Source organism: Panthera onca, chromosome B2, assembly GCF_046562875.1.
Source record: "Panthera onca isolate mPanOnc1 chromosome B2, mPanOnc1 haplotype 2, whole genome shotgun sequence".
Taxonomy (NCBI): domain Eukaryota; kingdom Metazoa; phylum Chordata; class Mammalia; order Carnivora; family Felidae; genus Panthera; species Panthera onca.
In genome coordinates, this window is record NC_138343.1 from 150683953 (window position 1) to 150711817 (window position 27865).

General features: G+C 44.1%; 1 protein-coding gene across 1 annotated transcript; it reads right to left on the reverse strand.

Moving 5' to 3' along the window:
- Positions 1-10148: 10148 nt before the first annotated feature.
- On the reverse strand, positions 10149-27824 carry DYNLT2 (dynein light chain Tctex-type 2). The gene is made up of 4 exons (XM_060617135.3): positions 27570-27824; positions 15575-15781; positions 12759-12917; positions 10149-10417 (listed from the first exon to the last, which is right to left on the reverse strand). Exons 1-4 carry the CDS (start codon positions 27822-27824, stop codon positions 10307-10309), a joined length of 732 nt encoding a protein of 243 aa, XP_060473118.3. The 3' UTR covers positions 10149-10306.
- Between the last annotated feature and the right edge of the window lie 41 nt (positions 27825-27865).

The following is a 27865-nucleotide window of genomic DNA, read 5'->3' on the forward strand; positions in this document are numbered from 1 at the left end:
CACCGCCCGGCCCGCCGCAGCCCGGCGCGCTCCGCGGCCCCACCTCCCGCCGTCCCCTCAGCCCCCAGCCCCGCCCCGGCCCGCCGCCGCTTGGCGCGCTCGCTGCCGCCCCCTCCCCGCGGCCCCCGGCCCGGCCCGGCCCCGCCACACGTCAGCCCCTCTCCTCCCACCGCGCCCGCGCCGCCCCGCCCGGGGGTCCCCGCCGCCGCCCCGCCTCTCCCGGGGAGGGGAGGGGAGGGGAGGGGAGGGGAGGGGGGGCGGGGGGGAATCCTCCGCCCCCTCCCCCTGGAGGAGGGGTCCCCGCCGCCCCCCCCCCTCCTCGCCCGAGGGTCCCTCCGCCCCCAACCCCCAGGGGTCCTCGCCGCCGCTCCCCCAAGCCTCACCCCGGGGCCCCAACGCTGCCTCCGCCCCCTCCCTCAGGGGTCTCCGCCTCCCCTTCCCCTTCTCCCCACCCCCACCCCGGCCACCCCAAGGGCCCCGCCGCGGCCTCCGCCCCCTCCCCACAGGGGTCCCCGCCGCCCCCCGCCGCCCCTCCCCCCCCTCCTCGCCCGAGGGACCCTCCGGGGCCCCTCCCCTCCCCTCACCCCAAGGGATCCTCCGCGGCCTCCGCACCCTTCCCCGCGCGGGGGTCCCCGTCCTCCTATTCCTCTCTCCCGAGGGACCTTCTCTCCAAGGGGGCCGCCCCTCCCCCTCAATCCCGAGCGCCCCGCCCCCTTCCCCCCGGGCTCCCCTCGTCCCGGCACCGCCCCGGTGGGCTGTGTCTCGGGGGGCTGTGAGAGCCCTCGCCCATTTCCTGGCTCTGCGTCCTCCGCCACCGCCCCTGCCCGCCTCTGCCTTTGTTCTCTGCCGGCGGCCTCACGCTCTCCGCAGCTCCTGAGCCACCTGCCCTGGAGCGCGTGCGTTCCAATGACACCCTGGGCGGCTCTCCTTTGAAAAGTTTACGCGCAGCCACCCGAGGGCCTGTCGAAATCCTACAGTGTAAGAGTGCCCGAAATTCAACTTGCGTGCGTGTAATTTGGGGTTGGAATGTGCTCTGTGCAGCAGCCTGCAGCTGAGACCCTAGGCAGGCAGGCAGACCGGCAGGTGGGCCGGGCACGCACGGAAAGCTGTGCCTGGAAGGCTGCCTTGGGGGCTCCCTAAGGCTGGTCAGCTGCCCCCAAAACGCTGTGGACCCTCCCGGCCTTTCCCAGCCCAGCCTTGCTCGCTGCACATGGCCGATCACGTCCCCCTGTCTCCTGTGTACAGTGAGGAGAAGGCCTGGGTCTTCAGCGTTTTTGCAAAGGGCATGCAGGGCACAGTGGGAGGCCCGTCCGCAGAAGGCACCGACATGATGGGCACTGAATTTATTATTAATTCTAGTTATTAGACTTCACCTCGTCACCTCGAGGATTTCTCACACACACGTTTGGAACTGAACCTTAAAAGAACCTGGCAGGCAGCTGTGACCACAAGAGTACCGGAAATTTGTGAAAAGTTGACCTCTCAGCAGACAGTATTAGCTGAGAGTGTGGATGATTTTTCAAGGTAACAGACAAAGGTTCTAGGATTTAGAGTACCATGTGGCTTCCCTTTCATTCATTATGTTTGCAAAAGTTTGCACTCCTTCTAGCCCATGGCTCCTCCAGCCCACCCACTCCTGATTTCCATTCCCATCAGAAAAGATATGGCACCAATAGCTGAAGATTCACAAATGGCTCCTAAGCTAAACCTTGCTTTCACTCACAACCTCAGACGAGCTCCCTATTTCCCTACCCCCCTGAAGGAAACAGCCTGCCTGAGTCCACTGGGAAAGACCATCAACTTCTCCCAAATTCTCTTCACTGATCAAGGCCCTCACTCAGATTCTCCTGATAGAATTCAACAATAAATATATATAGCCACATATATACATATATATATTCAGAATATAACTGAATGTATATATCTATACATTCAATTATTCCGGTCTACTCTTTTCCCTTGGGTATTCCGTCTCTAGATCAGACACAAATTTAAAACTCTTCATTCCAAGCCAAAAAATACTGATTCAGGGGCGCCCGGGTGGGTCAGTCAGTTAAGCATCCAACTTCAGCTCAGGTCATGATCTCGCAGTCCATGAGTTCGGGCCCTGTGCTGACAGCTCCCAAGAGGCCCGGAGCCTGCTTCAAATTCTGTGCCTCCCTCTCTCTCTGCCCCTCCCCAACTCATGCTCTGTCTCTCTCATTCTCAAAAATGAATAAATGTTAAAAAAATTTTTTTTAATACGGATTCAGCCTTTCAGCATGAAAGGTAAGGCAGAGTATTAAGGTGCACTCCGTGGATTACATTCCTGTCCGTGGGCAGTTTCAACGCCAAATATTATACAAATATATAAATGTTATTAAAGGCAGTTTAGGCAGCAGATAATTTACTTGCAAGTACAAAAGTTAAGATTTTAAGGTTAGCACAGAATTTGAAAAGTACCTTAAGAGACTGGTAGGGCAATTACAGGGAAATACACAATTGGAAATGGAAACAGGGTTTCAAGCCTGAAAAAGACTGACGGGGGAAAAATAGGAAGCATATTTAGGAACATCAACCATTCCAATGTGTCTTGAGAATGGGGTATGTAAAGGCAAATTCCAGGAGTGAAATACACAGGGCGCCGGTATGATGCCATGGTAAAAACAAAGATTAGGAGTTAGGATTAGGATTTTGGTTTCTTTTTTTTTTTTTTTTTCCAATATATGAAATTTATTGTCAAATTGGTTTCCATACAATACCCAGTGCTCATCCCAAAAGGTGCCCTCCTCCATACCCATCACCCACCCTCCCCTCCCCTCCCCTCCCTCCCACCCCCCCATCAACCCTCAGTTCTCAGTTTTTTTTTTTTTTAATTTTTTTTAATGTTTATTTATTTTTGAGACAGAGAGAGACAGAGCATGAACAGGGGAGGGGCAGAGAGAGAGGGAGACACAGAATCTGAAACGGGCTCCAGGCTCTGAGCTGTCAGCACAGAGCCCAACGCGGGGCTCGAACTCACACACCATGAGATCATGACCTGAGCTGAAGTCGGACGCTTAACCGACTGAGCCACCCAGGCGCCCCAGTTCTCAGTTTTTAAGAGTCTCTTACGCTTTGGCTCTCTCCCACTCTAACCTCCCTTTTTTTTTTTCCTTCCCCTCCCCCATGGGTTTCTGTTAAGTTTCTCAGGATCCACGTAAGAGTGAAAACATATGGTATCTGTCTTTCTCTGTATGGCTTATTTCACTTAGCATCACACTCTCCAGTTGCATCCATGTTGCTACAAAGGGCCATATTTCATTCTTTCTCATTGCCACGTAGTATTCCATTGTGTATATAAACCACAATTTCTTTATGCATTCGTCAGTTGATGGACATTTAGGCTCTTTCTACAATGTGGCTATTGTTGAGAGTGCCACTATAGACATTGGGGTACAAGTGAGGATTTTGGTTTCAATACCAACTGTGTCACTTAATGGCCACACGGCCATCAATAATGGGTAAATTTTTAATCTCTCTGACCCTCCGTTTCCTCATTTGTAGGATTAAAACAATAATGTCCACTCAATTATTTCACAAATATTTTACAGAAAGCAACTATGAACTAAGAATTGCGTTAGGTGATAGAAATATAAAGAATTATTCATTTGCTCACCAAATACTATCTTAATATGTACTAGGCTGAAAAAAGGCAGAAAAGGAGCAGGGGGTGCCTGGGTGGCTCAGTGGGTTAAGCCCTTGACTCTTGATTTTGGCTCAGGTCACGATCTCCGATCTCCAGGTCGTGGAACCCAGCCCCTGGGACTCGCTCCCTCTCTCTGCCCCTACCCCACTTGTTCCACACACACACACACACACACACACACACACTCTCTCTCTCTCTCTCTCTCTCTCTCTCTCAAAATAAATAAACATTAACAAAAAAAAAAGGAGCAGGAGGGGCGCCTGAGTGGCTCAGTCAGTTGAGCGTCCGACTTCGGCTCAGGTCATGATCTCACAGTTCGTGGGTTCGAGCCCCGCATCAGGCTCTGTGCTGACCGCTTGCTCAAAGCCTGAAGGCTGCTTCAGATTCTGTGTCTCCTACTCTCTCTGCCCCTCCCCCGTTCACGCTTTGTCTCACTCTGTTTCTCAAAAATAAATGTAAAAAAAAAAATTTTTTTTTTAAAAAAGGAGCAGGAAACTAAGTGACAGGTATTATAAATTGAGAGGATAGCGTGTTTCAAAAAGAAGGACTGGTCAACTATGTCAAATGAGAGGTTGAATAAGATGAGAGAAAAATGTCCAGTGCATTTAGCAATCTGGGGGGAGTTAGCAAACTTAATTATTTTGAGGTGTCTCAAAGGAGCGGCAGCTTCAGAAACTAGTGGGAAGCCCCTTGAGGAGGGAGCAGGTGACTAGTATGAGAAGTTGGGCCATAACTAGCACTGGAGAAAGTAGGCAGCTGGGGAGCTGGGGTGTTGTCTTCAAGGTGGGACCTGAGCGAGTTTGCACACTGAGGAGGAGGAGCAGAGGAGGAGTCACGGGGCCGAGAGCAAGGGAAAGAGGGAGGCCTGGAGGCAGCTCTGGGAAGGCCAGAAGCCAGTACAGGTGCGGGTAAGCCCCCGACAGCACGAAGCTCAATGCATACATTGTGACGACTTAGAAAACAGAATGTGGCTGCAGACGCACATGGTTTCTGAGACTGGGTGGTAAAGAACCTCTGATACTTTTCCTTTCCCGAATGAAATACGAGGTGAAGCCGTCAACTGAGAGTGAGGAGAGGAGAGGAATATAGGAAGTAGGGGGAAAGGTGCGGAGAGCAAGGAGGCCAAGTTCCTAGGAGGCCAAGTGATTCGCCCCCCGGAATTTTGTGGTGGAGAACTCGGGAGTGAAACCAGTCGGTCTGGTTTTTCCATGTTCTCTGGCAAATGTGGCTGCTTGAATTCAGGCTAGTCCAAAGTGGATATGCTTTTCGTTCACAAGGGTTTTACCAGATGAGTAAGAGGGGCAAAGGAACTTGTGTTTGTGAGCGAGTGATTGTAACGATGGGCTAGTAAACGGTGTACAGATTTCAGTAAGGGTCTATAGGTGCTAAGGACAGGAAATGACTGCGAGAATAGCCAGCTAGAACATGAGGTTTCAGAGGTCATACTGATATTGATTGGTGAGGTTTGGAGGGATGGCGGGGGTTCGGAGCCAATGACCAAGAAAGAACTCTTGAGATGTTTTTGGTGCAACAGGGTGATTTTATTAAAGCACAGGGACAGGACTTGTGGGCCGAAAGAGCTGCGCGGGAGGGGTCCTGAGGAGTGACTGGTTACACACCTTGGAGCTGGGGGAGGTAAATCAAAGGGAGGCCTCCAGAAGGACTTTCATATGCTAAAGAGGACTCCTGAGATACCAGAGGCCTAGCTGTCATTTGGCTAAGGTTGTTTTTCCCTCTAGCAAAGCATTAACATTAAGACGTAGATTGTTCCTGGAGGAACGTTTTACTGTGCCTGCCTCAAGAATTTGTCAATGGGCTGCAGGTTATGAGGAAATTTAATTTTGTCTACATTTCTTTCTGCCTTTGTTTCCCACATCATTGATGATGGCAAAGTCTACAGGATGAACCAAGGAGTAGGTGACCAAGGTGGGCGACAGGAAAAGGCCACTCGGTGAGTGGGTCAAGGAATTAAGAAGCCAGAAAACAGACATCCTAGTTTTCATGAGAGCACAGGACCATAAAAATGAGCACAGAAACTGAAACCGTGCAAAGTGATCGTAATAATCAAAGAGAAAAATTACAATTGTCTGATGACTTAAAAAAAACTTTTGGTGAAACATTTAAAACTCCCTTACTGCCGCCTGTAAACGTATAGAGAATTTTATTAATTGTAAAACTAATATTTATTTAGTACCCTGTATTTTAAAATGAGAAACACTGGGAATTAGTCATTAATTTCTGTGTAAAGACTTTACCAAGACTGGTTTGAATGGTGCTTGCCTTCTCATAATATCACTTCCCTTTTCTGGACCTTGATAAGTTTCCCTGCTCCTCCCAACGTTTTGTTTTGCATTTTCAACGTGGTATAGTATCTCTGAGTGTCTTTAATGTGAAGTCGTTTACCAATGTCACCTCCTTGAGATATTTTCATCCTTTGTCTGGACCACCTGCTCTACCCGACCCGTGGAATCTGGGTGCAGGCTTCCCAGCAGTGCCCTGGCCTGGGCCCGCAGCTTAACCAGAGAGCTCAGCGCTAATCGAGTCTTGTGCACTTCCAAGATGGTGAAACCGGACTTTACTGCAGTAAGAGCTTGTCTACCAGTCTCTCTGTGTAGTCACAGTTTTCTTTCAACATGGCAACTACCATCAACACTTGACCTGAATGCTGGCCAAACTGATTAGGATTTATTACTATCATTATCATTATCATTGTTGTTATTGGTCCTCCATCCAGAGTAGAAGCAAATCTTTCTGTTCCTCGAGCAATTTAAACTAAAGGGTGTGGTTCCAACGTTACCATGTTTCTTCACTCACCGGGCTTTCTCCCTGTGGTTCCTAAGGGACCTCGTGCGGGCTTAGATCTCATCGTAGCTCACTTTGCTCTTGTCAATTTCATATTTCCTAATCACATCCAATTTTGTTTTCAACATCCTCATTTCTTATTTAACACTTTCAACTTTTTTGGTAAATTGTATAAAATGAAATTTTAACGTAAAACAGTTTTCCTTTGACAGCTCATTGTTGTAAAACATCATGTGGGTCTGTCACCGGGAGACAAGGAGGCAATACGAGAACCTGCTTTGCTGTGTTGTGACCTGAGCCGCTGGATAACTGAAGTGTGGTGACGAGTCACCGACAGGCTTTGCAGGGAGGTTGATGATGCAGGTCAGTCATTAACACAGCGACCTGTGGCCTGACAACTGGCTGTGAAGTTTGTAGCCGACGCAGTCACGCAGCTAACATAGCAACATAGCGTGGTAACTGAAATCTACCCCCGTTATTGGGGGACCGGTGCTGTTTAACTACACTGTGGCGATTAAAATTTCTGCATGCTAGAACATGCCCCAGCGAGGACTGCCTCAGTGGACAGTTATCTGCGTGGTATCGAAGTCACAAAGAACGGGCAGCAGGAGTCGAGTGGAGATGGGGATTGGGGTCCCTTGGCTCACGTCTCCAAGTGGCTAACGAGAAGGAGCAAGCCAGGGGCCGTGGGCAGTAGCGGTGCACACACGTGAAGAGTTGTGAACCCACACGGCACACTTCGCCAGGAGCTGGAGTGGTTCAAGGCCAGAGGGGCCGCTCGTGGTACCTTCCGGCAGCTTTCGTTGAGGGACCGGGGTGGGGAGTGTGAGTCAGACTGACGTCATCTTGGACGAGCCCCACCAGCCATGAGGACCGCTTTGCCACCTGCGGCCTTCTGGAACGCAGCCCCCCTCCCTGCCCGACCGGGCTCTTCCCCCTGTTCAACCACACCCTTTGGCACACTCTTGGACACAATCTCGGGCCCACCTGCCTGCTCGGGCCTGGGGCGGGGTTGGGGGTGGGGGGGACTAGGAGACACACAGATTCTCAACCATCTCCCCCTGGCTGGTCCCCCACGTCCACACAACCCCCAGGGCTAGAAAAGCAGGTCTCAAGGAAGGTAGGGTCGTGGAGATCTCCTTGTCCCCTGCCCCCCAGAGACAGGCTTCCATCTGTACGGAACCACAAACCATTTCTTGTCAAGCCGGGCATGGCCTTTTCCTTTGGGTCTAATGGCTCCTTCAGTCTTGGAGGTTGCTTTGCATATACCTCCCTTCCACAGCACAGGGCCTCTTCCGTGGGGACAAGCCAGGCCTTGTTAAGCAAAAGGAACTCAAAATACATCTGGAGGAGAGGATGATGTTCTGTGAAGGCGCAAAGGGAGGTCGCTAGCCCGCCGTGAGAAGCTTGGAGAGGCAGGAAGTCAGATCAGTGAGGTGCAGATCTCTCTCGTGGCTGAAGCAAACATCCGCGTCCCATCTCGTGCGACTCATCCTTAGGGCTCGCTAAGGACAGTGGGAAACTGGTTCAGAAGCTACGGTCCTGACTATGTGGCGGGACGGTCCAGCGGCCCCAGGGTGACTGCCCCCTTCTGCCGGCTCACGCAGAGGTGGCTGCCAGTGGGGTAGAGGCCTCCGTCCGGCTTGTGGGAGGAGAGATGGGAAGGGGTCTTTGTGGTGGGAGGGAGGCTCTAACGGAAAAGACAGGAAGGCGAGAGACAGGAGGGTGTGTAAGGCAGCCTGATGACAGGGGAGGTCAAGTGGGGGCAGCAGTGAGGAGCACTCCGGGGTCAGAGAGGTTTACAGGCACCCGGACTCCATTAAACCTCAGGAAACTGAGGGGGACCCGGCCCAGGAGGTGACATCCAGATGGCGACATCACCAGTCTTGTGCATGAGGCGAAGCGTGTGCTCCCGGGTCCGCCCTGGGGGACGCCCGCTGCCTTTCCGGAGGCACACTCATTTCTCACAGGCCGCCCGTGCCATGGGGTCCGGCGAGGGCCCTGCTCCACACCCCGCACCTCACACGGTGCCGGGACACGGTGGACGCGGGGTGTGGTGGAACAGAACCTCTGACAAATGAGTGCGTGGAAGCAAGGGGCGCTGGGATAGATGCGGGAGAACTGGGGGCCCGGACCAGCCACGGCGCTGACTCTGAGTCACTTCAAAAAATTAGAGTCGGTGGAATTTAACGATTGAATACATACGGGGGTTGGGAGAAGGGAAGAGAACGAGAAAAGCTGCAGGTGATTCTGAGATGTCAAACCAGATGGCGAAAGCAGGTCATGGTCTCCAGAGCTGTCAAGTGCTGGGCATAGGCTCTTGGTTATTTATTACCTCACTTAATTCACACACTGACCTTAGGAGGAAGGTATAATCCTCATTTTACAGACAGTGTGATGAGGCAGTATATTTTACAATGAACTTATCCTGCAAGTTCATCACGAAGGTACATTGCATAACATGAGCGGTTACATAGGCTTCTTATTACTAACTTCTTCTGTGTCCAAGGTTCACAACTCAGAACTCCTGTCCTGAAGATTCTTTGGGTGACAACTATCATGTTTATGCTGCGTAGCATGGAACTCTTAGTCCTGGGTCATCATAAGTGAAAAGAAAACTCTCCTCTACCGATCTTCCAGCCTTTGGATTATTCAAACTAACTACTGGGTATTTTCACCATCCGTTAAGTTTGACACCGTTTTTCATGTTCTGATTATCACTCGTAAACTCGTATGATCACAGACATTATCGGTTGCCTGCTCCAAGCCCACCCCTGCTTCCTGCTGGACGAGCCCTGATTTATAGTTGTATCCACTCTTTTCATGTAGCCGGGTGCTTCAGCAAAGGGGGATACAGCCCCCGTCCCAAGGAGTGAATTTGACCCATCTGGTCATAGATAAGAACATGATTAAATTATACCCAGTTAAACATATGTACAGAAAAGTCTAGGGGGAGAGGAGAAAGAAGAAACTGGATCCCTGGTCCAGTGCCTGGAAAAGAAAATTTTCATCTTTTAGAGAGAGAGAGAGAGAACCAGAGGAGGGGCAGAGGGGGAGAGAGGGAGAATCCCAAGCAGGCTCCACACTCAGTGCGGAGCCCGACATGGGGCTCAGTCTCCTGATTGTGAGATCATGACCTGAGCCAAAATTGAGAGTCAAGTGCTCAACCAACTGAGCCACCCTGGTGCCTCTCTCTCTCTTTTTAAAATAAACAATTGGGTTAGGTGTTTCACTTCCCGCATCTAAAAAGCGCTTAATTAACAGACTAGCAAATAGAACACCCACACATTTTAAGCATTTTGATTGGTTAGGGATGTGCTAACTACATTATTAGAAAGTGTGTAATTACATTATAGAAAGTGTCTTTCTTTCAAACTTGGTAATTCCTTTCAAAAGAACGCATACAACATATTAAAATACCATTCAAAAGTACATCTGCCTTTAGAAGTTTTCCAAAATCGATTTTAACATTTAATTGACGCTTTACTAAGTTGTGTCATAATTTCCTCTGGCAAATTCTGACTGTCTTAAATCTAACAAGAATGATAAATAATTTCCCTGTCTTGGAATCCACTCTAAGCACTTACATATTCATATCTATCTATCTCTATGTGTCACTCACTCATACTTTCCTACTTTGGGGGTAACAGAGCGTTAATAAATATGATAACTAGTAAAGTATAAAGGTAAAAACAATCCAGCTTTTACTTGTTTGCTGTTAAAATGATACAATGAGGCTTCACCTGGAGGCCAAAGTGCAGGGAATCAACGCCTACTGTGAGGTTCACAGATCTACAGATGTCCTGTGTCTCTGCAAAGTTGAGGAGTAAACACTCCCTACTCACAATAAAGAGCAAACACCAGGGCCAAGGCCACGTACGTTTCCGTTTCATGTTTCGCAGCAACCCAGCTGTCCCATGCCACATCCCAGATCCATCTGCTGGCAACCTGGGGCAGACCAATTGCAAAAGACCAACCTTAGACTGAACACGTTAAGAACCGATTTTTAAGTCTACACAAGTTTGATATATTTTTTTAAGATGCGTAAGTATCTTAGAAAGTGATATTTAAAAAGTAGTGTGTCCAATCTCCCCTTTCCTGAAGACTTCATAGTGATGCTTCCTGGGCCCCCTCTTCTTCCTGGAGCCAGTCCTATCTGACACAGAGACTCGACCTCAGCAGCGAGCGTCTGAGTGTCCGGGGCAAGAGCGGGAGCCCCTGAAAACCGGGTCTAAGACTTCTGCATACACTACTTCTCTGCTGTGTCATAGCCCGTGATACAGAATGTTCCTTTCCATCCTTACAATATTTTCCAGTGAAAGTCTGTCAGAACCTTGTTTTGAAATAAAGAAATGGCGTTGCCTATACAAGCTGGCTGCTGGAGAAAATTCTAAATCCTTTGCTTCGCTCACAAAGCCACACACAATTTGACTACGGCCTGCTTTTCCATGGCGGCTCTAAACGGCCACAAACCGTTTGTGTCTTCTCCCAGAGGGCGAGTCTATTTCCCCACCCCTTGAGTACGCGTGCGCCTTGGGACCTGCCCTGAGCAAAAGAACGCGATGGGTGACTTGGCAGCCCGGTCTCCAGAGGTCTTCTGCTCCAGCCTTCTCAGAGCACCGTGAGGAGACGTCCGCATAAGGAAACCCGCTCAGTCCCCTGGACGGCGGTGGCTCCCGTGCAGGAGATCCCAGGTGCCCCAACCAATAGCCAGCGCCGGCCGGCAGACGCGAGGACGAGGCCAGCCTGTACCCACGGCCCAGCAAAGGGACCGGGGGCAGGGTGTCGGGAGACCAGCAGAGTCGCCAGGGAGCTGCCGGGGCGTCGGGGAGACCAGCAGGAAAACCCGGTACGGCAGCGGGGCTGCTCCGCAGAATGACGAGCAAACAAACAGCTGCCGTTTGGGGCTAAACCTGGGGCGGTGTGTTGTGTGGTGCTGATACACGTCACACTGGACCCCACCACCAAAACGTACTGCGAGCACACGGGGTATTAACCAAGCACGCGGACGTCCCCCTGCCTTAGCGTCTTCACACTCACGTTTTCTCCGCTTGCAAGTTCTTCTTCCGGGTCTCTGGCACAGCCGGTTTTCTCTTGTCATTCAGATTTTAGGGGGACTTCCCCGTCTCCAGACAACCCCAGCGGCCGCTCTGCCCTTCTATCAAAGTGTCCCACCTTAATTTTCTCTCGGGAGCACCTATCACCACCTAGGAGTATGTGGTGGCGTTCTCTTCTCGCCAGGAGCCAGGACCACGTCTGTCTTGCTGACTCTTGTGTGGCCAGAACCCCCCTGCCCTGCTTCCGGATACACTTCCCTCCGCCCGCGGTGCACTCATATGCCCAGCTGCCACACATTCACTCCTACGTGGCCTAGAGGTGTGTATTTGCGTTCGTAACTGAGCACAACAGCCTTGCTGATTACCGAGGGCTCTGCACTGGAGACCGGGTTGAGGACCGTAACATGGCCCGTCTCCTGTGATCCTCAGAGCGGCTCCAGCCAGCAGGTGTATCACCCCCATTTCATAGATGAAGAGCCCAGGCCACGGGCTGTGATTGTCGCCGCCAGGGCTCATACCTAGGCCAACTGGACTCTGGCACCTAGATGCTCCCCCGTCCACACTCTTTCATTTCCTTTTTTTAATTTTTTAACACTTTTTTTACATTTATTTATTTTTGAGAGACAGAGAGAGACAGATCACGAGTGGGGGAGGGGCAGAGAGAGAAGGAGACACAGAATCCAAAGCGGGCTCCGGGCTCCGAGCCGTCGGCACAGAGCCCGACCTGGAGCTTGAACCCACGAACCAAGAGATCATGACTTGAGCCGAAGTCGGACGCTCAACCGACTGAGCCCCCCAGGCGCCCCGTACACTATTCCATTTCTTAAACTCCCATCTGCATTGCTTTCTTTCCTTGAGTGCAGTGAAAACTCCCCGAGAATCATAATCATGGACCATGTCTCATTCTCTTTTTCTCAGCACCTCACACCCATTAGTGCTCAAAATAAACTTACTGGCTAATTATCAAATGACATTAAATGGTCAAATTGGGTATGATCAAGGAACAGGATAGCCGTACAATTTTGTAAATTATCAGTAGAAAATTGCCATTTCTGGGTTAGTACTTTTCAAATAATATGCACTGAAGGAAGAGATAACACAATTATCCTTCTTAGAGACGCACCTCGGGGTCTTAAAGTGCCTTGGAGACAGGCATCACGGTAAGTATCACATCACCACAGAGGAGACCTTAGAGCTCTAACTGATAGATGCTGGATCCCTATAGTACTTACATTTATTGCCTGACCGGTCTTTTGAATAAATAATACTTTTATAATGAACTTGTAACGGTGGTACCCAAATTCTTTCACCGCTGACAATATGCGGTCTGCTAATTCAAGTGACAAATGAGAGAAGACTTTATCATCATATTTGACGTCTTTAAGACTTTCCTTCAAAAAAATAGAAAAAATATTTTAATCTTCAAACCAAATATCTTCTACATAAAAATTCAAGAAAACATGTATCTAAAAAATACATGTAACTTAAAAAAAATACATGCATTCCTAACCAAATGATACGAAATGAATGTTGTGCTTACCAGTTTATTTCAATAACAATGTTGAATAAAATTTATTTTGGTTTTTAATTACATTCAATTGCTCTTCATCACCAACCCTCGGGCTGTAAGTTTTCCTTCACTGGATCACCCCATCAAACAGCAGGGAGACACAGGGGAATTTAAAAGAATGCTTCTGGGAATTCTTAGGGTAGACAAAGGAAATCTTTCTATAATTTACATGTTTGTGAAAATTCAGACTTTAGTTTTCCTAAGGCTTGGGTTTCCTGGACCAGAGCCTGTACCCGGTGATCCCATCCTCCGTGGCCCATTTGCTGTGATCTCCATCCTCCACGGCCTGTTCTCTGTGATCCTGTCCTTCTCGGTCTTCCTGAATCGAAGCCACCTCTGCAACCCTTTCCCCACGGCTTCTCTGTGGACTCCCGGAGAGCACTGAGGAGATGGAAAGCTTCTGGCCATGCCTGCTGTGGATTAATCACAGCTGGGGAGACAGATGTGAGCCGTGAAGCACAAGGAGTTTCTACAAACCAGAAGCAGACTGGACCACCTCGTGAGCAGACTGCAGGCTTCTTTGACTGACTTTGACTGACTGATTCAGACCAATGAATTAACCACAGTTCTGGGTCCCGCCATAACAGATGAACTCCTACCAGCTAATTGTATAGGCAAGTAAAAACAAAGAGTTTTGAGTCCCTTCTAGAATGCTGCTGGACCTAAAACTGGGTGTAGAAGCATTCATTTCCCTTAGGCATTTGGCTGTGGCTCCATCTTTCTTTTCTTTTTTTTTTTTTTTAATTTATTTTTAACGTTTATTTATTTTTGAGACAGAGAGAGACACAGCATGAATGGGGGAGGGGCAGAGAGAGAGGGAGACACAGAACTGGAAGCAGGCTCCAGGCTCCGAGCTGTCAGCCCAGAGCCCGACGCGGGGCTCAAACTCACGGACCGTGAGATCGTGACCTGAGCTGAAGTCGGACGTTCAACCGACTGAGCCACCCAGGCGCCCCTGTGGCTCCATCTTTCAAACGCTTCGCAACATCCATTCTCTCTTCTGAATCTGCCCAACAGACCTCAGGCTTCGCCTCCCCAGATGCTGTTATTTAACAAGTAATGACTGTAATGAGTGCTTGCTATAGGAAGATGCCCGCAAGCTCCATCAGGAAACACTATTATTTCTGCATGTAGAACTATGTTGAATTTTCCATGAACCCAAGGGAAAATCCCTGGCCTCTTTATGACCCCTAGTCATCCACCTACATATCCAATCAGCTGTTTTAGGCCCCATCATGCTCAGTGCAATTCTGCAAATTATCCTATGTAAATACAATTTGAAATCAATAAGTCTGAACTTAGTCTATGTAGTAAGGCCAAGCAAGGGACACGTGATAATGTATACTTTCATGTCACAAATGCTTGCTGTTAATTAGATAGGAGAAGAAGGTAATCAATAATTATTTTAATGTATCAAATTGAGTTGAATTTCTCTATTTCCCAAAGCCATGAGCCGTAATATCATTGCCAAATATCATCTGACAGTTATTAGTTCAGGTTAGAAATGTACCTGTCTATAGTAGTGGAGGGAGGTTAGAGTAGGCCTCCTAAATATTCTTCTGTATCAATAAAAGTTAATTCACTTCAAGAATTAATTTTGCTATGATTAAAGGAGTACTAAATATTTATACAAAATAAATTAGAAACTTTCTTCCCAACAGCTAGCTCACATCAGTTGTTACTGAAGGAGTGTACCTTGTAAACTGGAGGGAAGGTACCTTTGAAACAAGGAATGGATCTGGGGTAGAATCAGGCTTGGTGGAATCCCACAGGGGAATCCGGCCATCAGAAGATGCCCGGGTGCCTGGTGCCCAGAACTAGATATCACAGATCAAAACGGGATTCAGAAAAACTGGTCCCTCAAACTTTCTGTAAGTAAAAAAAAAAAAAATTTTGTCCTTTGTTAAGAAAAGTGATGAAGGAATTATCTTCATCTGAACAATACAGCCTTCAGATACCAATACTAGTATAAATAATATTGGTCTTCATGTTAGTAATACAGTATTCAGTTCGTTACATTGAAGCAGCTATTTTGGACTAGTCTGGGAACAAGAGCCTGAGTTTCAAACAACTGTCTTAGAAGAACTTTAGATTCCAGCAAGTTTAAAGAAGAAAACCTACGCATCATTGGCGGCTGCCTGTCCTTAGACGTGTTAGTACACAGGAACCAACTTTCCACACATACACAGTGTGTTTTATTTAACTCATTCCTCCAAATACGGGCAAACGTGGAATGTAAGGGATAAATAATTTATGGATAATTAGGAGTTGAATGAAATAACAAAAGAATACTTCCTTTAAATCTAGCTCATAGCATCGATGTGAAGATTCTTGAGTATGAATACAAAGTACTTTCATATTTTCAGAGATAAATGCTACAAAAAGTCAGTGAGGGTAAATATACGGTCATAAAGCTTAACACAGTTTATCAAACCTCCGAAGCTTAGATATTGCTATCATATGTACTTATCAACCTACCTTTAATATCTGCTGGACTTTAGCTTCCACGGAATGAGCTTGGAATTTTTTCAATGGCTCCATTCTATATGAATTAGCAAACTTTAATTTTGCCAGGGCACTCTTCCATTCTTTACCTAAATCAGCAATTGGATCATCAAATGGAGGCTCTACATACTGAACATCATGAAATGATTCTCTCAGTCTTTCTCTCAAAATTTGCGCATACTGAAAAGAGGGGGGGAGAAGAAGAGAGAAAGATTATTTCTTAAATTGTAAAATGAAATTTTAGATTTAAGAACCCTAGTGCAATGGGACAAAGCTGACACAGACTTTGGAAATCCATTCTGACTTCCGTGATTAAGAGGTTGTTGAATCGTACATTTACTAATTCACTCCTGGCTATCGATTTGGTAAAAGGGAGAGAGAAAAAAGAATCTAGCTAGCTAGCTGTCATCCCTCTATTTATCTATAAACACAAACACATACGAACACAAATTTGCATACATATATTTAAAATATCCATGGAAGATACAAAGACCTGGAAAGAAGACAGGCTGCAGAGAAGGCAACTGGGTGGCTAGGAGACAGTCATGTAAAGAAAACTCAAGTTTTCTACCCCGAAGTTATGAAAATATTATCCTTTATTGTCTCCTTATAATTTTAATTATTTTAATTTTATTTAGTCGTCTTTGACTAATTAATACTATTATTTCCATAAGTCATTTGCATATTTATATAACATAACATTACATAAATCTTAAGTTGAAAAGAATGTATTGATTTAGTACATATGTTATTCTATGCTTTTTCAACATTCATTCTGTGACATTCAACACTCCTTAAAGAAATATTTATTTGGTGCCTAATATGGTCCAGAGAAATGTCCTAGGCTCTGAAGTTACAGGGGTGAGCCTTATTGAAATAGCTAGGAATTAATTGTTCTGCTTGTGTTAATTCATAGTCAAGGCATCTGCATTTATGGAGTTATCCGTTTAGTGGAGAGGAGGGCTGATCGACAACTAAGAAGTATTTAGGAGGGGCGCCTGGGTGGCTCAGTCGGTTGAGCTTCCGACTTCAGCTCAGGTCAAGATCTCATGGTCTGTGAGTTCGAGCCCTGCGTCAGGCTCTGTGCTGACAGCTCAGAGCCCGGAGCCTGCTTCGGATTCTGTGTCTCCCTCTCTCTCTGATCCTCTGATCCCCCATTCATGCTCTGTCTCTCTCTGTCTCAAAAATAAATAAACATTAAAAAAAATAAATAATAATAAATAAAAAATAATAAAAAAAAGTATTTAGGAAAACAAGCTAACTTAAATAGTGGCAATTGCTATAAAATCACATGACTTGGTAGAAACTCCTGTGAAAGTCTATTTAGACTGAATGATCAGAGAAGGCCCCTCAGCCCCAAAAGAACAGGAAATAGAAAGGGCAGAGGCTTCAAGGCAAAAACTTAGTGTGCTCTAAGAGCGGGTTTGTGCTCGGTGTATCTCAAGTGTTCTGAACGAGGCAGAGTGGTGACACAATGAAGCTAGGAAGGCAACCAAGGAGTAAGTTGTGCAGCACTGAATAGAATGTGGTAAGGGCTTTGGATTTTATTCTCAGAACAGTGAGAAGCCGCTGGAAAAATTTAAGCCAGCAAGTGATATGTTCTAAATTACAGTTTTAAAAGGTCATTCTGGTGGTGTGGTGAGTGGATCACAGGGAGATCAGGGCCTGGATGAAGGTAATAACTTTACACTTTACAATGTTTTTAACAAATAATGTTAACTAAACAACTCCATAGATTTATAATCACTTTTCTAACCGGGCACATGGTTTGCTTTGACATTTATGTAAGAATTTGTATTTCCTGGGCACCCGCGGGGCTCAGTCGGTTAGGCTCCTGACTTGGTTTCTGCTCAAGTCATGATCTCACAGTTCGTGAGATTAAGCCCAACGTGGGGCTCTGTGCTGACAGCATGGAACCTGCCTGGGGTTCTCTCTTTCTCCCTCTCTTTCTGCCCCTCCCCTGATCTTGCTCTCTCTCTTCCTGTCTCTCAAAATAAATAAACTTTAAAGAAGAAAAAAAGAATTTTTACTTCCCGGAATTTTTTTATGTTAACACAAATCTTTCAATTTATTCTGAAGCATTTATTATTTTGGTGTTCTTTTGATGAGCCTTTAAGGTGACTTAAAAACACATTTTATGTTTTTAGGAATTGTTTCAATGTAGAACTACTGCTGCACCCAGCTGTTAACCTTTTATTTATTTTAATGTTTATTACTTCTAGATTTTTCTAAATATATAATACAGGTCTACATATTTCTATCCTCCCTCCTCCTTTTCATATCTTACTGCAGAGGCCAATAGTTTAAAATGTATATATTAAAAATCACAACCCTACGAGTATTGTGAGAGACTATTTATTCTCTACCACTGATGCTTCTATATGTGGCTGAAACTGGCACTGGAGCGACACTTCCCTTTCTGCGCCCCTCTGAGGGGGTTTATCTGCCTGGGCAGTTGGCGAGAGAAAGAACCTTTTCTTTTTTAGTTTAGTGTCGTCTTCCAGCTCTTCTCTTCACATCTGATTATAACAAGCACATATCATCTGTCTCACCACCGCATATATTTCATAGAAATAGGCCATCATCTTAGACATATGTCATTGTCCAGCTATGCCTACTATTGTCCAGCTATGTCCAGCTATGACTACTTGGGTAAGCTGATTTAATTTGAGTAGAAAGGTTACCATTTGCCGGCCTATTTTTCATCATTAATAGTTTGTTAATATGGTTATATGATTTTTGAATATTTAACCAACCTTGAATTCCTGGAAAAAACCTCGCTTAAACTTAATATACCATCATCATTATCATCATCATCATCATCATCATCATCATCATCATCATTTTCATAGGATGTTTGTAACTTTGACTCCCTTCACCCATTTTTATTTTTAGATTTCACATATAGTGAGATCATTCAGTATTTGTCCGACTTATTTCACTTAGCCTAATGCTCTCAAGGTCCACACGCATTATTGCAAATGGCAAGATCTCATTCTTTTTTTATGGCTGATATATATATTTAGGTTGTTTTTATATGTTGACTATTGTAAATAATGCTGCAATAAATATAGGAATGCATATATCTTTTAAAATTAGTGTTTTCATTTTCTTTGGACAAATACCCAGAAATGGAATTGCTGAATTGTATGGTAGTTCTACTTTTAATTTTTTGAGGAAACTCAACACTGTTTTGCATAGTGGCAGTACCAATTTACATTCTCACCAACAGTGCAAGAGAACCCTCTTCTTTTCTCCACATCCTTGCCAACCCTTGTTGGAACCCTTTTCTCCACATCCTTGCCAACACTTGTTATCTCTTTTCTTTTTGACAATAGTGCATCTAAGGGGTGAGGTAACATCTCACTGTGCTTTTGATGAGCATTTTCCTGATAATTAGGGATTTTGAGCATTGTTTCACGTACTTGTTGGCCATCTATATGTCTTCTTTGGACAATACCTATGCAGATCTTCTGGCCATTTTTTAATTCATTTGCTAGATTTATTTGCTGTTGAGTTTAATGAGTTCTTTATATATTTTGGATACTAAACCTTATCAGATATATGATTTGCAAACAATCTCTCCCATTCAGTAGGTTGCTTTTTCATTTTCTTGATTTCCTTTGCTGTGCATAAACTTTTTAGTTTGCTGTAGCCCCACCTTTTTATTTTTGCTTTGTTGCCTTTGCTTTCGGAGTTAGATCAAAAAATCATCACCAAGACCGATGTCAAGGAGTTTACTGCCTATGTTTTCTTTTTGTAGTTTTATGGTTTCAGGTCTTAATCTATTTTGAGTTTATTTTTGTGTACATGTAGGATAGTGGTCCAGTTTTCCCAACACCAACTATTGAAAAGACTGTCCTTTCCCCATCATATATTCTTGGCTCCTTTGTTATAATTATTATTTTTTTAATGTTTATTTATTTTTGAGAGACAGAGTGTGAATGGGGGAGGGGCAGAGAGAGAGGGAGACACAGAATCCGAAGCAGGCCTCTTAGCTGTCAGCACAGAGCTTGATGCGGGGCTCGAACCCACAAACTGTGAGATCATGGCCTGAGCCAAAGTCAGACACTTAACTGACTGAGCCACCCAGGTGCCCCTCCTTTGTTATAAATTAATTCACCATAAATGTGTGTGTTTATCTCTGGACTCTATTCTGTTCTATTGGCTTATGTGTCTGTTTACGCCAGTGCCATACTGTTTTGATTGTTATAACTTCATAACACAGTTTGAAATCAGAAAGTGAGACGCTTCCAGCTTTGTTCTTCTTTCTCCATATTGCTTTGGATATTTAAGGTCTTTTGTGATTCCATACAAAATTTGGGATTACTTATTCTATGAAAAATGCCATTGGAATTTTATTAGGGATTGCACTGAATCTGTAGATTGCTTTGGGTAGTATGTACAATTTAATATTAATTCTTTCAATTCATGAACATTGAATATCTTTCCATTTACTTGCGTCTTCTTCAATTCCTTTCATCAGTGTCCTATAGTTTTCACTGTAGAGGACTTTCACCTCCTTGGTTAAATTTAGCCCTAGATATTTTATTGTTTTTTATGCAGTTGTAAATGGGATTGTGTTCTTAATTTCTTTCTGATAGTTTGTGTATAGAAATGCAATAGATTTTTTGTACATTGATTTTGTATCCTGCAATTTTACTAAATTTGTTTATTAGTTCTAACAGTTGTTTGAGGGAGTCTTTAGGGTTTATAATATCATGTCATAAACAAATAGTGACAGTTTTACTTTTTCCTTTCCTAATTTGGTTGCCTTTTCCTTCTTTCTCCTAATTTCTCTGGCTAGGATTTCCAATACAATGTTGAAGAAAAGTGGTGAGAGTGGGTGTCCTTATTTTATTCCTGGACTTAGAGGAAAAGCTTTTAGGTTTTCACCATTGAGCATCATGTTCACTGTGAGCTTGTCAGATATGACCTTTGTTATGATGAGGTATGTTCCCTCCATAACCACTTTGTTGAGTGTTTTTATGATAAGTGGAGATTGAGTTTTACTCACTGCTTTTACTGTTATCTATTGAGATGATAAGATTTTTATCTTTCATTTTGCTAACACACTATCTTGTACTGTTGGGGGTTTTGAACCACCTTTGCATCTCTGGAACAAATCCCACTTGATCATGGTGTATGATCCTTTTAATATATTGTAAAATTTAGTTTGCTAATATTTTGTTGAGGATTTTTGCATCTAACATTCATCATGTTTATTGGCCTGTAGTCTTCTGTGGTATCCTTGTATAGTTTTGGTATCAGGGTAATGTGGTCTCATGAAATTAGTTTGGATGTATTCCTCCTCTTTTATTCTCTTGAAGAATTTGAGGATATTGCTATTCATTCTTCTTTGAATGTTTAGAATTCATTAGTGAAGCCATCTGGCCCTGGACTTTTGTTTGTTGGGAGGCTTTGGTTTACTGATTCAATCTCCTTACTAGTAATTGCTCTGTTTGGATTTTTCAATTTTAGGAATTTATCCATTTTTTCCTGGGTTGTCAAGTTGTTGGCATATCTGGTAGTAATACTGGTAGTAATCTCTTATGATCCTTTGTATTTCTGTTGTAACAGTTGAAATGTCTCCTCTTTCATTCTGATTTTATTTGAGCCCTCTCCCTTTATTTCTTGGTGAATCTAGATAAAGGTTTGTCAATTTTATCTTTTCAATGAACAACTTCTTAATTTCACTGATCTTTTCTGTTGTCCTTTTAGTCTCCATTTACTTCTGCTCAAATATTTCCTCATTTCTACTAACTTTGGGTCTTTTTCCAGTCCTTGAAGTATAAAGCTAGATTGCTTATTTGAGATCTTTGTTTTTTGATATAGGCGTTTGTTATGAAACTCCCTCTTGGAAATGCTTTTGTTGCAGTCTATAAATTTTGGTATGTTGTATTTCCATTTTCATTTGTCACATGGAATTTTTAAACTTCTTTTAAACTTCATCAAAACTTCTCTTGATTTTTACATTGACACATTCGTTGTTCCCTAGAATATTTTTAATCCTCACGTATTGTTTTTGTTTTCTTGTTATAATTGACTTGTAGTTCCATACCATTGTGGTTGGTAACAATGCTTCATATTTTAGTCTCCTTAAATTTATGAAGACTTATTTTGTGGCCTAACATGTGATAGGTCCTGGAGAATGTTCCATATGTACTTGAGAAGACTGTGTATTCTGCTTCTGGATGGAATGTTCTGTACATATCTGTTAAGTCCATCTGGTCTAATATGTCATTTAAGGCTGATGTTTTCTTACTTTTTGTCTGAATAATCTACCCATTGATGTAAGTGGGGTGCTAAGGTCTCCTAACGCTATTGTATTGCTAGTTCTCCGTTTATGTCTGTTAGTATTTGCTTTATGTACTTAGGGACTCCTGTGTTAGGTACAATATATATATTGTGTCTTTCTTATATGTTGTTGTATTTAATTTACCAGAGTTTTGTTAAGAATTTTTGCATCTATGTTCATGAGGAATATTGGTTTGTTTTCATTATTCTGGTTTTGACAGCAAGGTAAATGCTGGCCTCATAGGGTGAATTGGGAAGAATTCCCTTCTCTTCATTTTTCCAGAGCACTAGAATATTTGGCAAAAACTCACCATAAGAGCCATGTGGGCCTGGAGTTTTCTTTATGGAAAGGTTTTAAACAACATAGTCACTTTCTTTAACAGATATAGGGACTATTCAGGGTATCTATTATTTCTAGAGTGAGCTACAGTAGTTTGTCTATATATTAGTTTGCTAGACCTGCCATAACAAAATACCACAGACCAGGTAGCTTAAACAACAGAAATTTATTGGCGCACAATTCTGGAGGCTGGAAATGCAAGATCAAATTGCCAGCAGGATTGGTTTCTCCTATGGCCTCTCTCTTGCAGATGGCTGCTGTCTTGCTGCCTCCTCACAGTTATTCTGTTGTGCATGCTTTGCCCTATGTATCTGTGCCCTAATCTTTTCTCAAAAGGACACAAGTGAGACTGGATTAGGGCATACCCTAACAGTCTCAATTTAACTTAGTTAGCTCTTTAAAAGCCCCATCTCCATATACCCTCACATCCTGAGGTACTGGGGATTAGGGCTTTAACATATGAATCCTAGGGGAACACAGTTCAACTCATAATTGTGTCTTCTAAGGAATTTGTGCATTTTATCCAAGTTGTTGAAATTAGGATCATAGACGTTTTTAGTATTTATGATCTTTTTAAAATGTTTATCGGGTCTGTAGTGATTCTTCTTTTTCATTCCTGGTATTGAGAATTGGGTCTTTTTATTTTCTTTTCCTGATTAGTCTGGTTTAGCAAGGGTTGGCAAACTTTCTCTGTAAAGAGCCAGCTAGTAAATATTTATGCATTGTGGGCCAGCTGTGGTAGTTGCCACTGTTTCTCTTCTTCCAACTGTCCCCTTTCCTCCTCTGCATCCCCCATCTCCATCTATCCTTTTAAAATTACCTTTTAAAAATATACAAGCCATTCTTAGCTCATAGGCTGTACAAAAATAGGTAGCAAGCTAGATTTGACCTATAGGCTGTTGTTTGTCAACTTTTAGGCTGGAGGTTTATCAAGTTTATTGATCTTTCCAAAATATTTTTGGTTTCACTAATCTTCTTGTTTTCAGTTTGCTATTTCATCGACTTTCACTTTTTATTACCTCCTTACTTTTGTTTACTTTGAGTTTAGACTTGAAATTTTTCTAATATAGGTATTTGGGGCTACAAATTTCCCCAAGTACTGCTATAGGTACACCCTACAGTTTTTGAAATGTTGTATTTTCATTCGGTTGAAAATATTTTCTTTCATTTTCTTTTACCCTGGGTTATTCAGAAGTGTGTCATTTAATTTCCAGACAATTTACATTTTTCAATATACCTTTCTGTTAACGATTTCTGATTTATTCCATTATGGTCAAAGAACATACTTTGTATTACCTGAATCCTTTTAAAGTTATTGGGACTTGTTTCCTGTCCCAGGAGATATTCTTAGTGATGTTTCATGCACACTTTTTAAGTTTATTTATTTTGAGAGAAAGTTTGAGTGGAAAACGGGCAGAGAGAGGAGAGAGGAAGAACCCCAAGCAGACTCCACACTCCCGGTGTGGAGTCCCATGTGGGGCTCAAACTCAGGAACCATGAAGTCATGACCTGAGCTGAAGTCGGTTGCTGAGCTCACTGAGCTAACCAGGTGCCCCTCATGTGCACTTCTAAAGAACATTTATTCAGCTGAGGTTGCATGGCGTATGTGATAAAAGTGCACTAATACAAGTTATTATTGTTCCTTTATATTCTTTTATATCTTTATTAGTTTTTGTCTATGTGTTCCATCAATTATTGATAGAGATACTTATATTGAAATTTCCATCTGTAATTATGGATGTCAATTTCTGTAAGGATACATGAAATTCTTGTTTCCTGTATTTCAAAGCTTTGACTTTAGGTGCAAAAAAACCTTAAGATTGTTAGGCCTTTCTGATGAATTGACTTTTCAACATTATGAAATGATTCCCTTTATCTCTTATAATATTGTTAGAAATGTATTTTGTTTGATACTAATACATGTACTCCAGTATTCTATTAGTCTTCACATGGTATATCTCTTCCCATCCTTTCCTTAGTGTTTCTTGTAGACAATATATAGTTTCATCTTGCTTTCATAAGTAATCTGAATTTTAATTGGGGTATTTATAACATTTATACTTAATGTAATTATCATGGTTATGTTTAATCCTTGCTTTGCTTTTATTTTTGTAAACATTTTAAGTAATCTCTACACCCAAGATGGGGCTCAAACTTACAACCTCAAGATCAAGAGTCACGTGCTCTATCAACTGAGCTAGCCAGGTGCCCGTTTTTTAGGCTTTCCTTTAAGTATCTTTCATGATTCACCTGTTATCTGTTGGCCTAGTAACTTTATTGCTTCCCAGTGGTAGTTTTAGGCTTGATAGTATGTATCTTTATCAGTCTACTTTCAAGTCATATTATGCCACTTCACATACAGCAAGAGTCCTACAATGGAATATGCCCCCTCCTGCCAACTCTCTGGTCTTTGTGCTAGAATTGTCATGTATTTTACTTCTCTAAATAAAATGTTTTGGGGGTACAAGCCCCAAAATATGTTATTCTGGATTTAATCAGCCAATAATCTTTTTTAAAAAAATGTTTATTTTTGGAGAGAGAGAGAGTGCACGAGCACATGCAAGCAGGGGAGTGGCAGAGAGGAGGACAGAGGATCTGAAGTGGGCTCTGCGCTGACAGCAGAGTCTGACATGGGGCTCAGATTCATGAACTGTGAGATCACAGCCTGAGCCAAAGTCTGACTCTTGGCCAACTGAGCCACCCAGGCTCCCCACAGTAATACTGAAAAAAATATATTTACCTACATAGTTACCACTTTCAATGTTTTCTATTCTTTCATCTAGATATTTACATCTCTTATCATATTCCTTTTGCCTGAAGGATTTCCTTTCACATATCAGATAGCATAGGTCTGTTGGTGAATTTTTCATTTTCATATATCTGAAAAACCCATTATTTTGCCTCTGTTTTTGAAAAATATTTTCACTGGGTATAGAATTCAAGGTTGATGGTTCTTTCAACTTTAAAGATACTTTAAAGTAATGAAAGATGCTTCAATGTTCTGGCTTGCATTGTTTCTGGTGAAAAACCTATTTTCATTTCATCATTCTTCAGTACTTAGAGTTTTCTGATTTTCTCCATTGCTGCCTTTAAATTATTAAATCATTGATTTTAAGCAGTTTGACTACTACATGTCTCAGCATAATTTTCTTCCATGTTTCTTGTGCCTGAAGTTCACTGAGTTTCTTGGATTTGTGGGTTTATAGTTTTCATTAAGTTTGTCAATTTCTGATATTATATATATATTTTGTATCAGAAATTTCCCCACATCTCATTCTAATATATTTTCTTCAGGCCTTCTTTCTATTGCTGTCTTTAGGTTCACCAATCCTCTCTTCTGCAGTGTCCAATCTATTTCCATTCAGTGTATTCTACATCTCTGACATTGTTATTTTTCAACTGTAGGGTTTCATTTGGATTTCACATACTCAATTTTTTCTGTACATTTTTGCACATACAGAATGCATTACCTGTTTTATAACATGAATATTATATAACTGCTTTAATTTGACGAAAACTAATACAGTAATTTTTTCACAGTAACTACTTTAGAGATCTTTTATATTAATTCTGTCTTTGCCATTTGTCATTTCTGAGTGCTCTTACTGTTTCCTCTCACTTTAGGTTGTATTTTCCTGTTTCTTTGATAGTCTGCAAATATTTTATTGGACACAAGATTGTGTAAATTTCACCCTCATTTTTGGTGTGTACTTCTCCATTCCTTTGAGTTCTCTTGAGCTTTTTTCTAGCATGTAGTAACAGAAACAGTTTAATTCTCTGGAGGTTTGCTTTTGAGCTCTGATAGACCAGCCTAGAAAAATCTTGGGAGTCTAGTGCTATTTCTTCCCCCAGTACTGAGACAATACACTTCTCGGCACTCTAACCAACGCCCTATGGTTTTCCATGCTTACTGGGGGGAAACAAATGATTTTGTGGGAGTGCAAGGATTTTTTTTCTGCTCCCTTTGGTGGCTTTTTCTGGCCACAGGTGGCTTCCTTACCAGATGCACTGATGCACTAAGCTGAAGACTTGAGGAAAATCCTTTGCAGATCCTTGGGGCTATTTGTACAGCTCATTCCTCTTCAATACTCTGCTCTGCACTCATACCAGCTTTATCTACCCGGCTCCCAAATCCTTCTCAGCTAAGCAAGACCTCTCCACAGGTGTGGGCTGCAATCCCTCATCAAGCAGTCAGGGGTAATCTTGGGGTTCACTGTTCCCGTTTCTCCCCCCCCCCCAGAGATCAGGATCCTGTCTTGCTTTACATCCCATCAATGGTAAAACCACTGTTTCATACATCTTGTGCTATTATCAGTAGTTTCTGGTAGGAGTAATTCCATGTTGGCTGCAAGCAGAAGTCCTTCATCAGAAATCTGTTTTATTTGCAGCCTGTGTTACGTGTCAGTTGGAAAAAAGAGGTATTATTAGCTCCCTACACCTCCCCAAAACAAAATCTGCATTTTGTTCTTTTCTATTAAGAGAATGCTTCTCTAGAGTAACTGCCATCTTTCCCCCCACAATATACTCAAGGGGTACAACTACACTGTATCCTTCACAGTGGCTTCCAACTGCAACGATCCCCTTGGGGATACAGCATGCGTGTGTGGTTTGAAAATGACAGATTCTAACGTGCTGAAAACTCACACCTCTACCATTTCTTCCTTATATATAATATGGGTCTTCTGATTCGGTTTTCCTTCTATCATCTTATCCCTTCACTAAGGAAGAATCTTTGCAATCACGTCTCTCCTGCATCCTGTCCATTTCGGCTCCCACGAAGTAGAAGAAACCGTTAGACAAGTAGACCAGCAGTCCCAGGACACAGGTTCCAGTCTCGGCTCTGTCATTACAGTTTTGTACTGTAAATGTTCTTTTCACTTTAGGTCTCAATACAAGATGGGAGTCTCGATTACAGTGATGGTACTCGGACTACTGTCTTCCAGAAATCCCGGTGTTATTCCACCAATACACTTGAATGGCATCTTCCATTAATTCCAGACAAGAAATTAATGGGCAGAATATTTTCAATTTAACTTTTTTTCCTCCCGTATGTCCCTCAAATACCGAGCCTGCTGCTGTTTCTTAAAACTCAAAACATCTCGTCGTGTGCTTGGCACACGCGCCACGTTTCCTTCCTTCCAGGCAGCGCGCACACACACGTGCCCGGCCGGACAACGGCCCTGGTCTGAGCGTGGCACTAACCACCCCGGCATCAGGCATCCAGCGGAGCGTGGAGGGAGACCGCCGCTCCCGACACCCGCGCCGCGCCGCCGGCCACCGCACTCCGGGCCCCAGCGGGGGTCGGCGCAGCCCCGCCGTCCCCGCACTCACTGCCTCCTTCTCGAACATGCTGGGCCTCCTCTCCTTCCGAGGCTGCGGCGGCTGCAAGTGAGGGGCCGGGACGGCCGCCGACTTCCCGCCATGACCTCCCTTCTCCATGCCGCCCGCTCGCCGCCACGCCCAGCGACCCGCCTCCGCCCTTCCCAAGCGCCTAGGCCGCGTCCCGCGAGAGCTCAAGTCGCGCGCCTGCGTCGCGCCAGGCGGAAGTGCGGCCGGGAGGGAGGGGCGGGGAGAGGCCAGCGTCATCTGGCGGCGCCGGCCGACAGGAGCCGGAAGTCCTGGAGGAG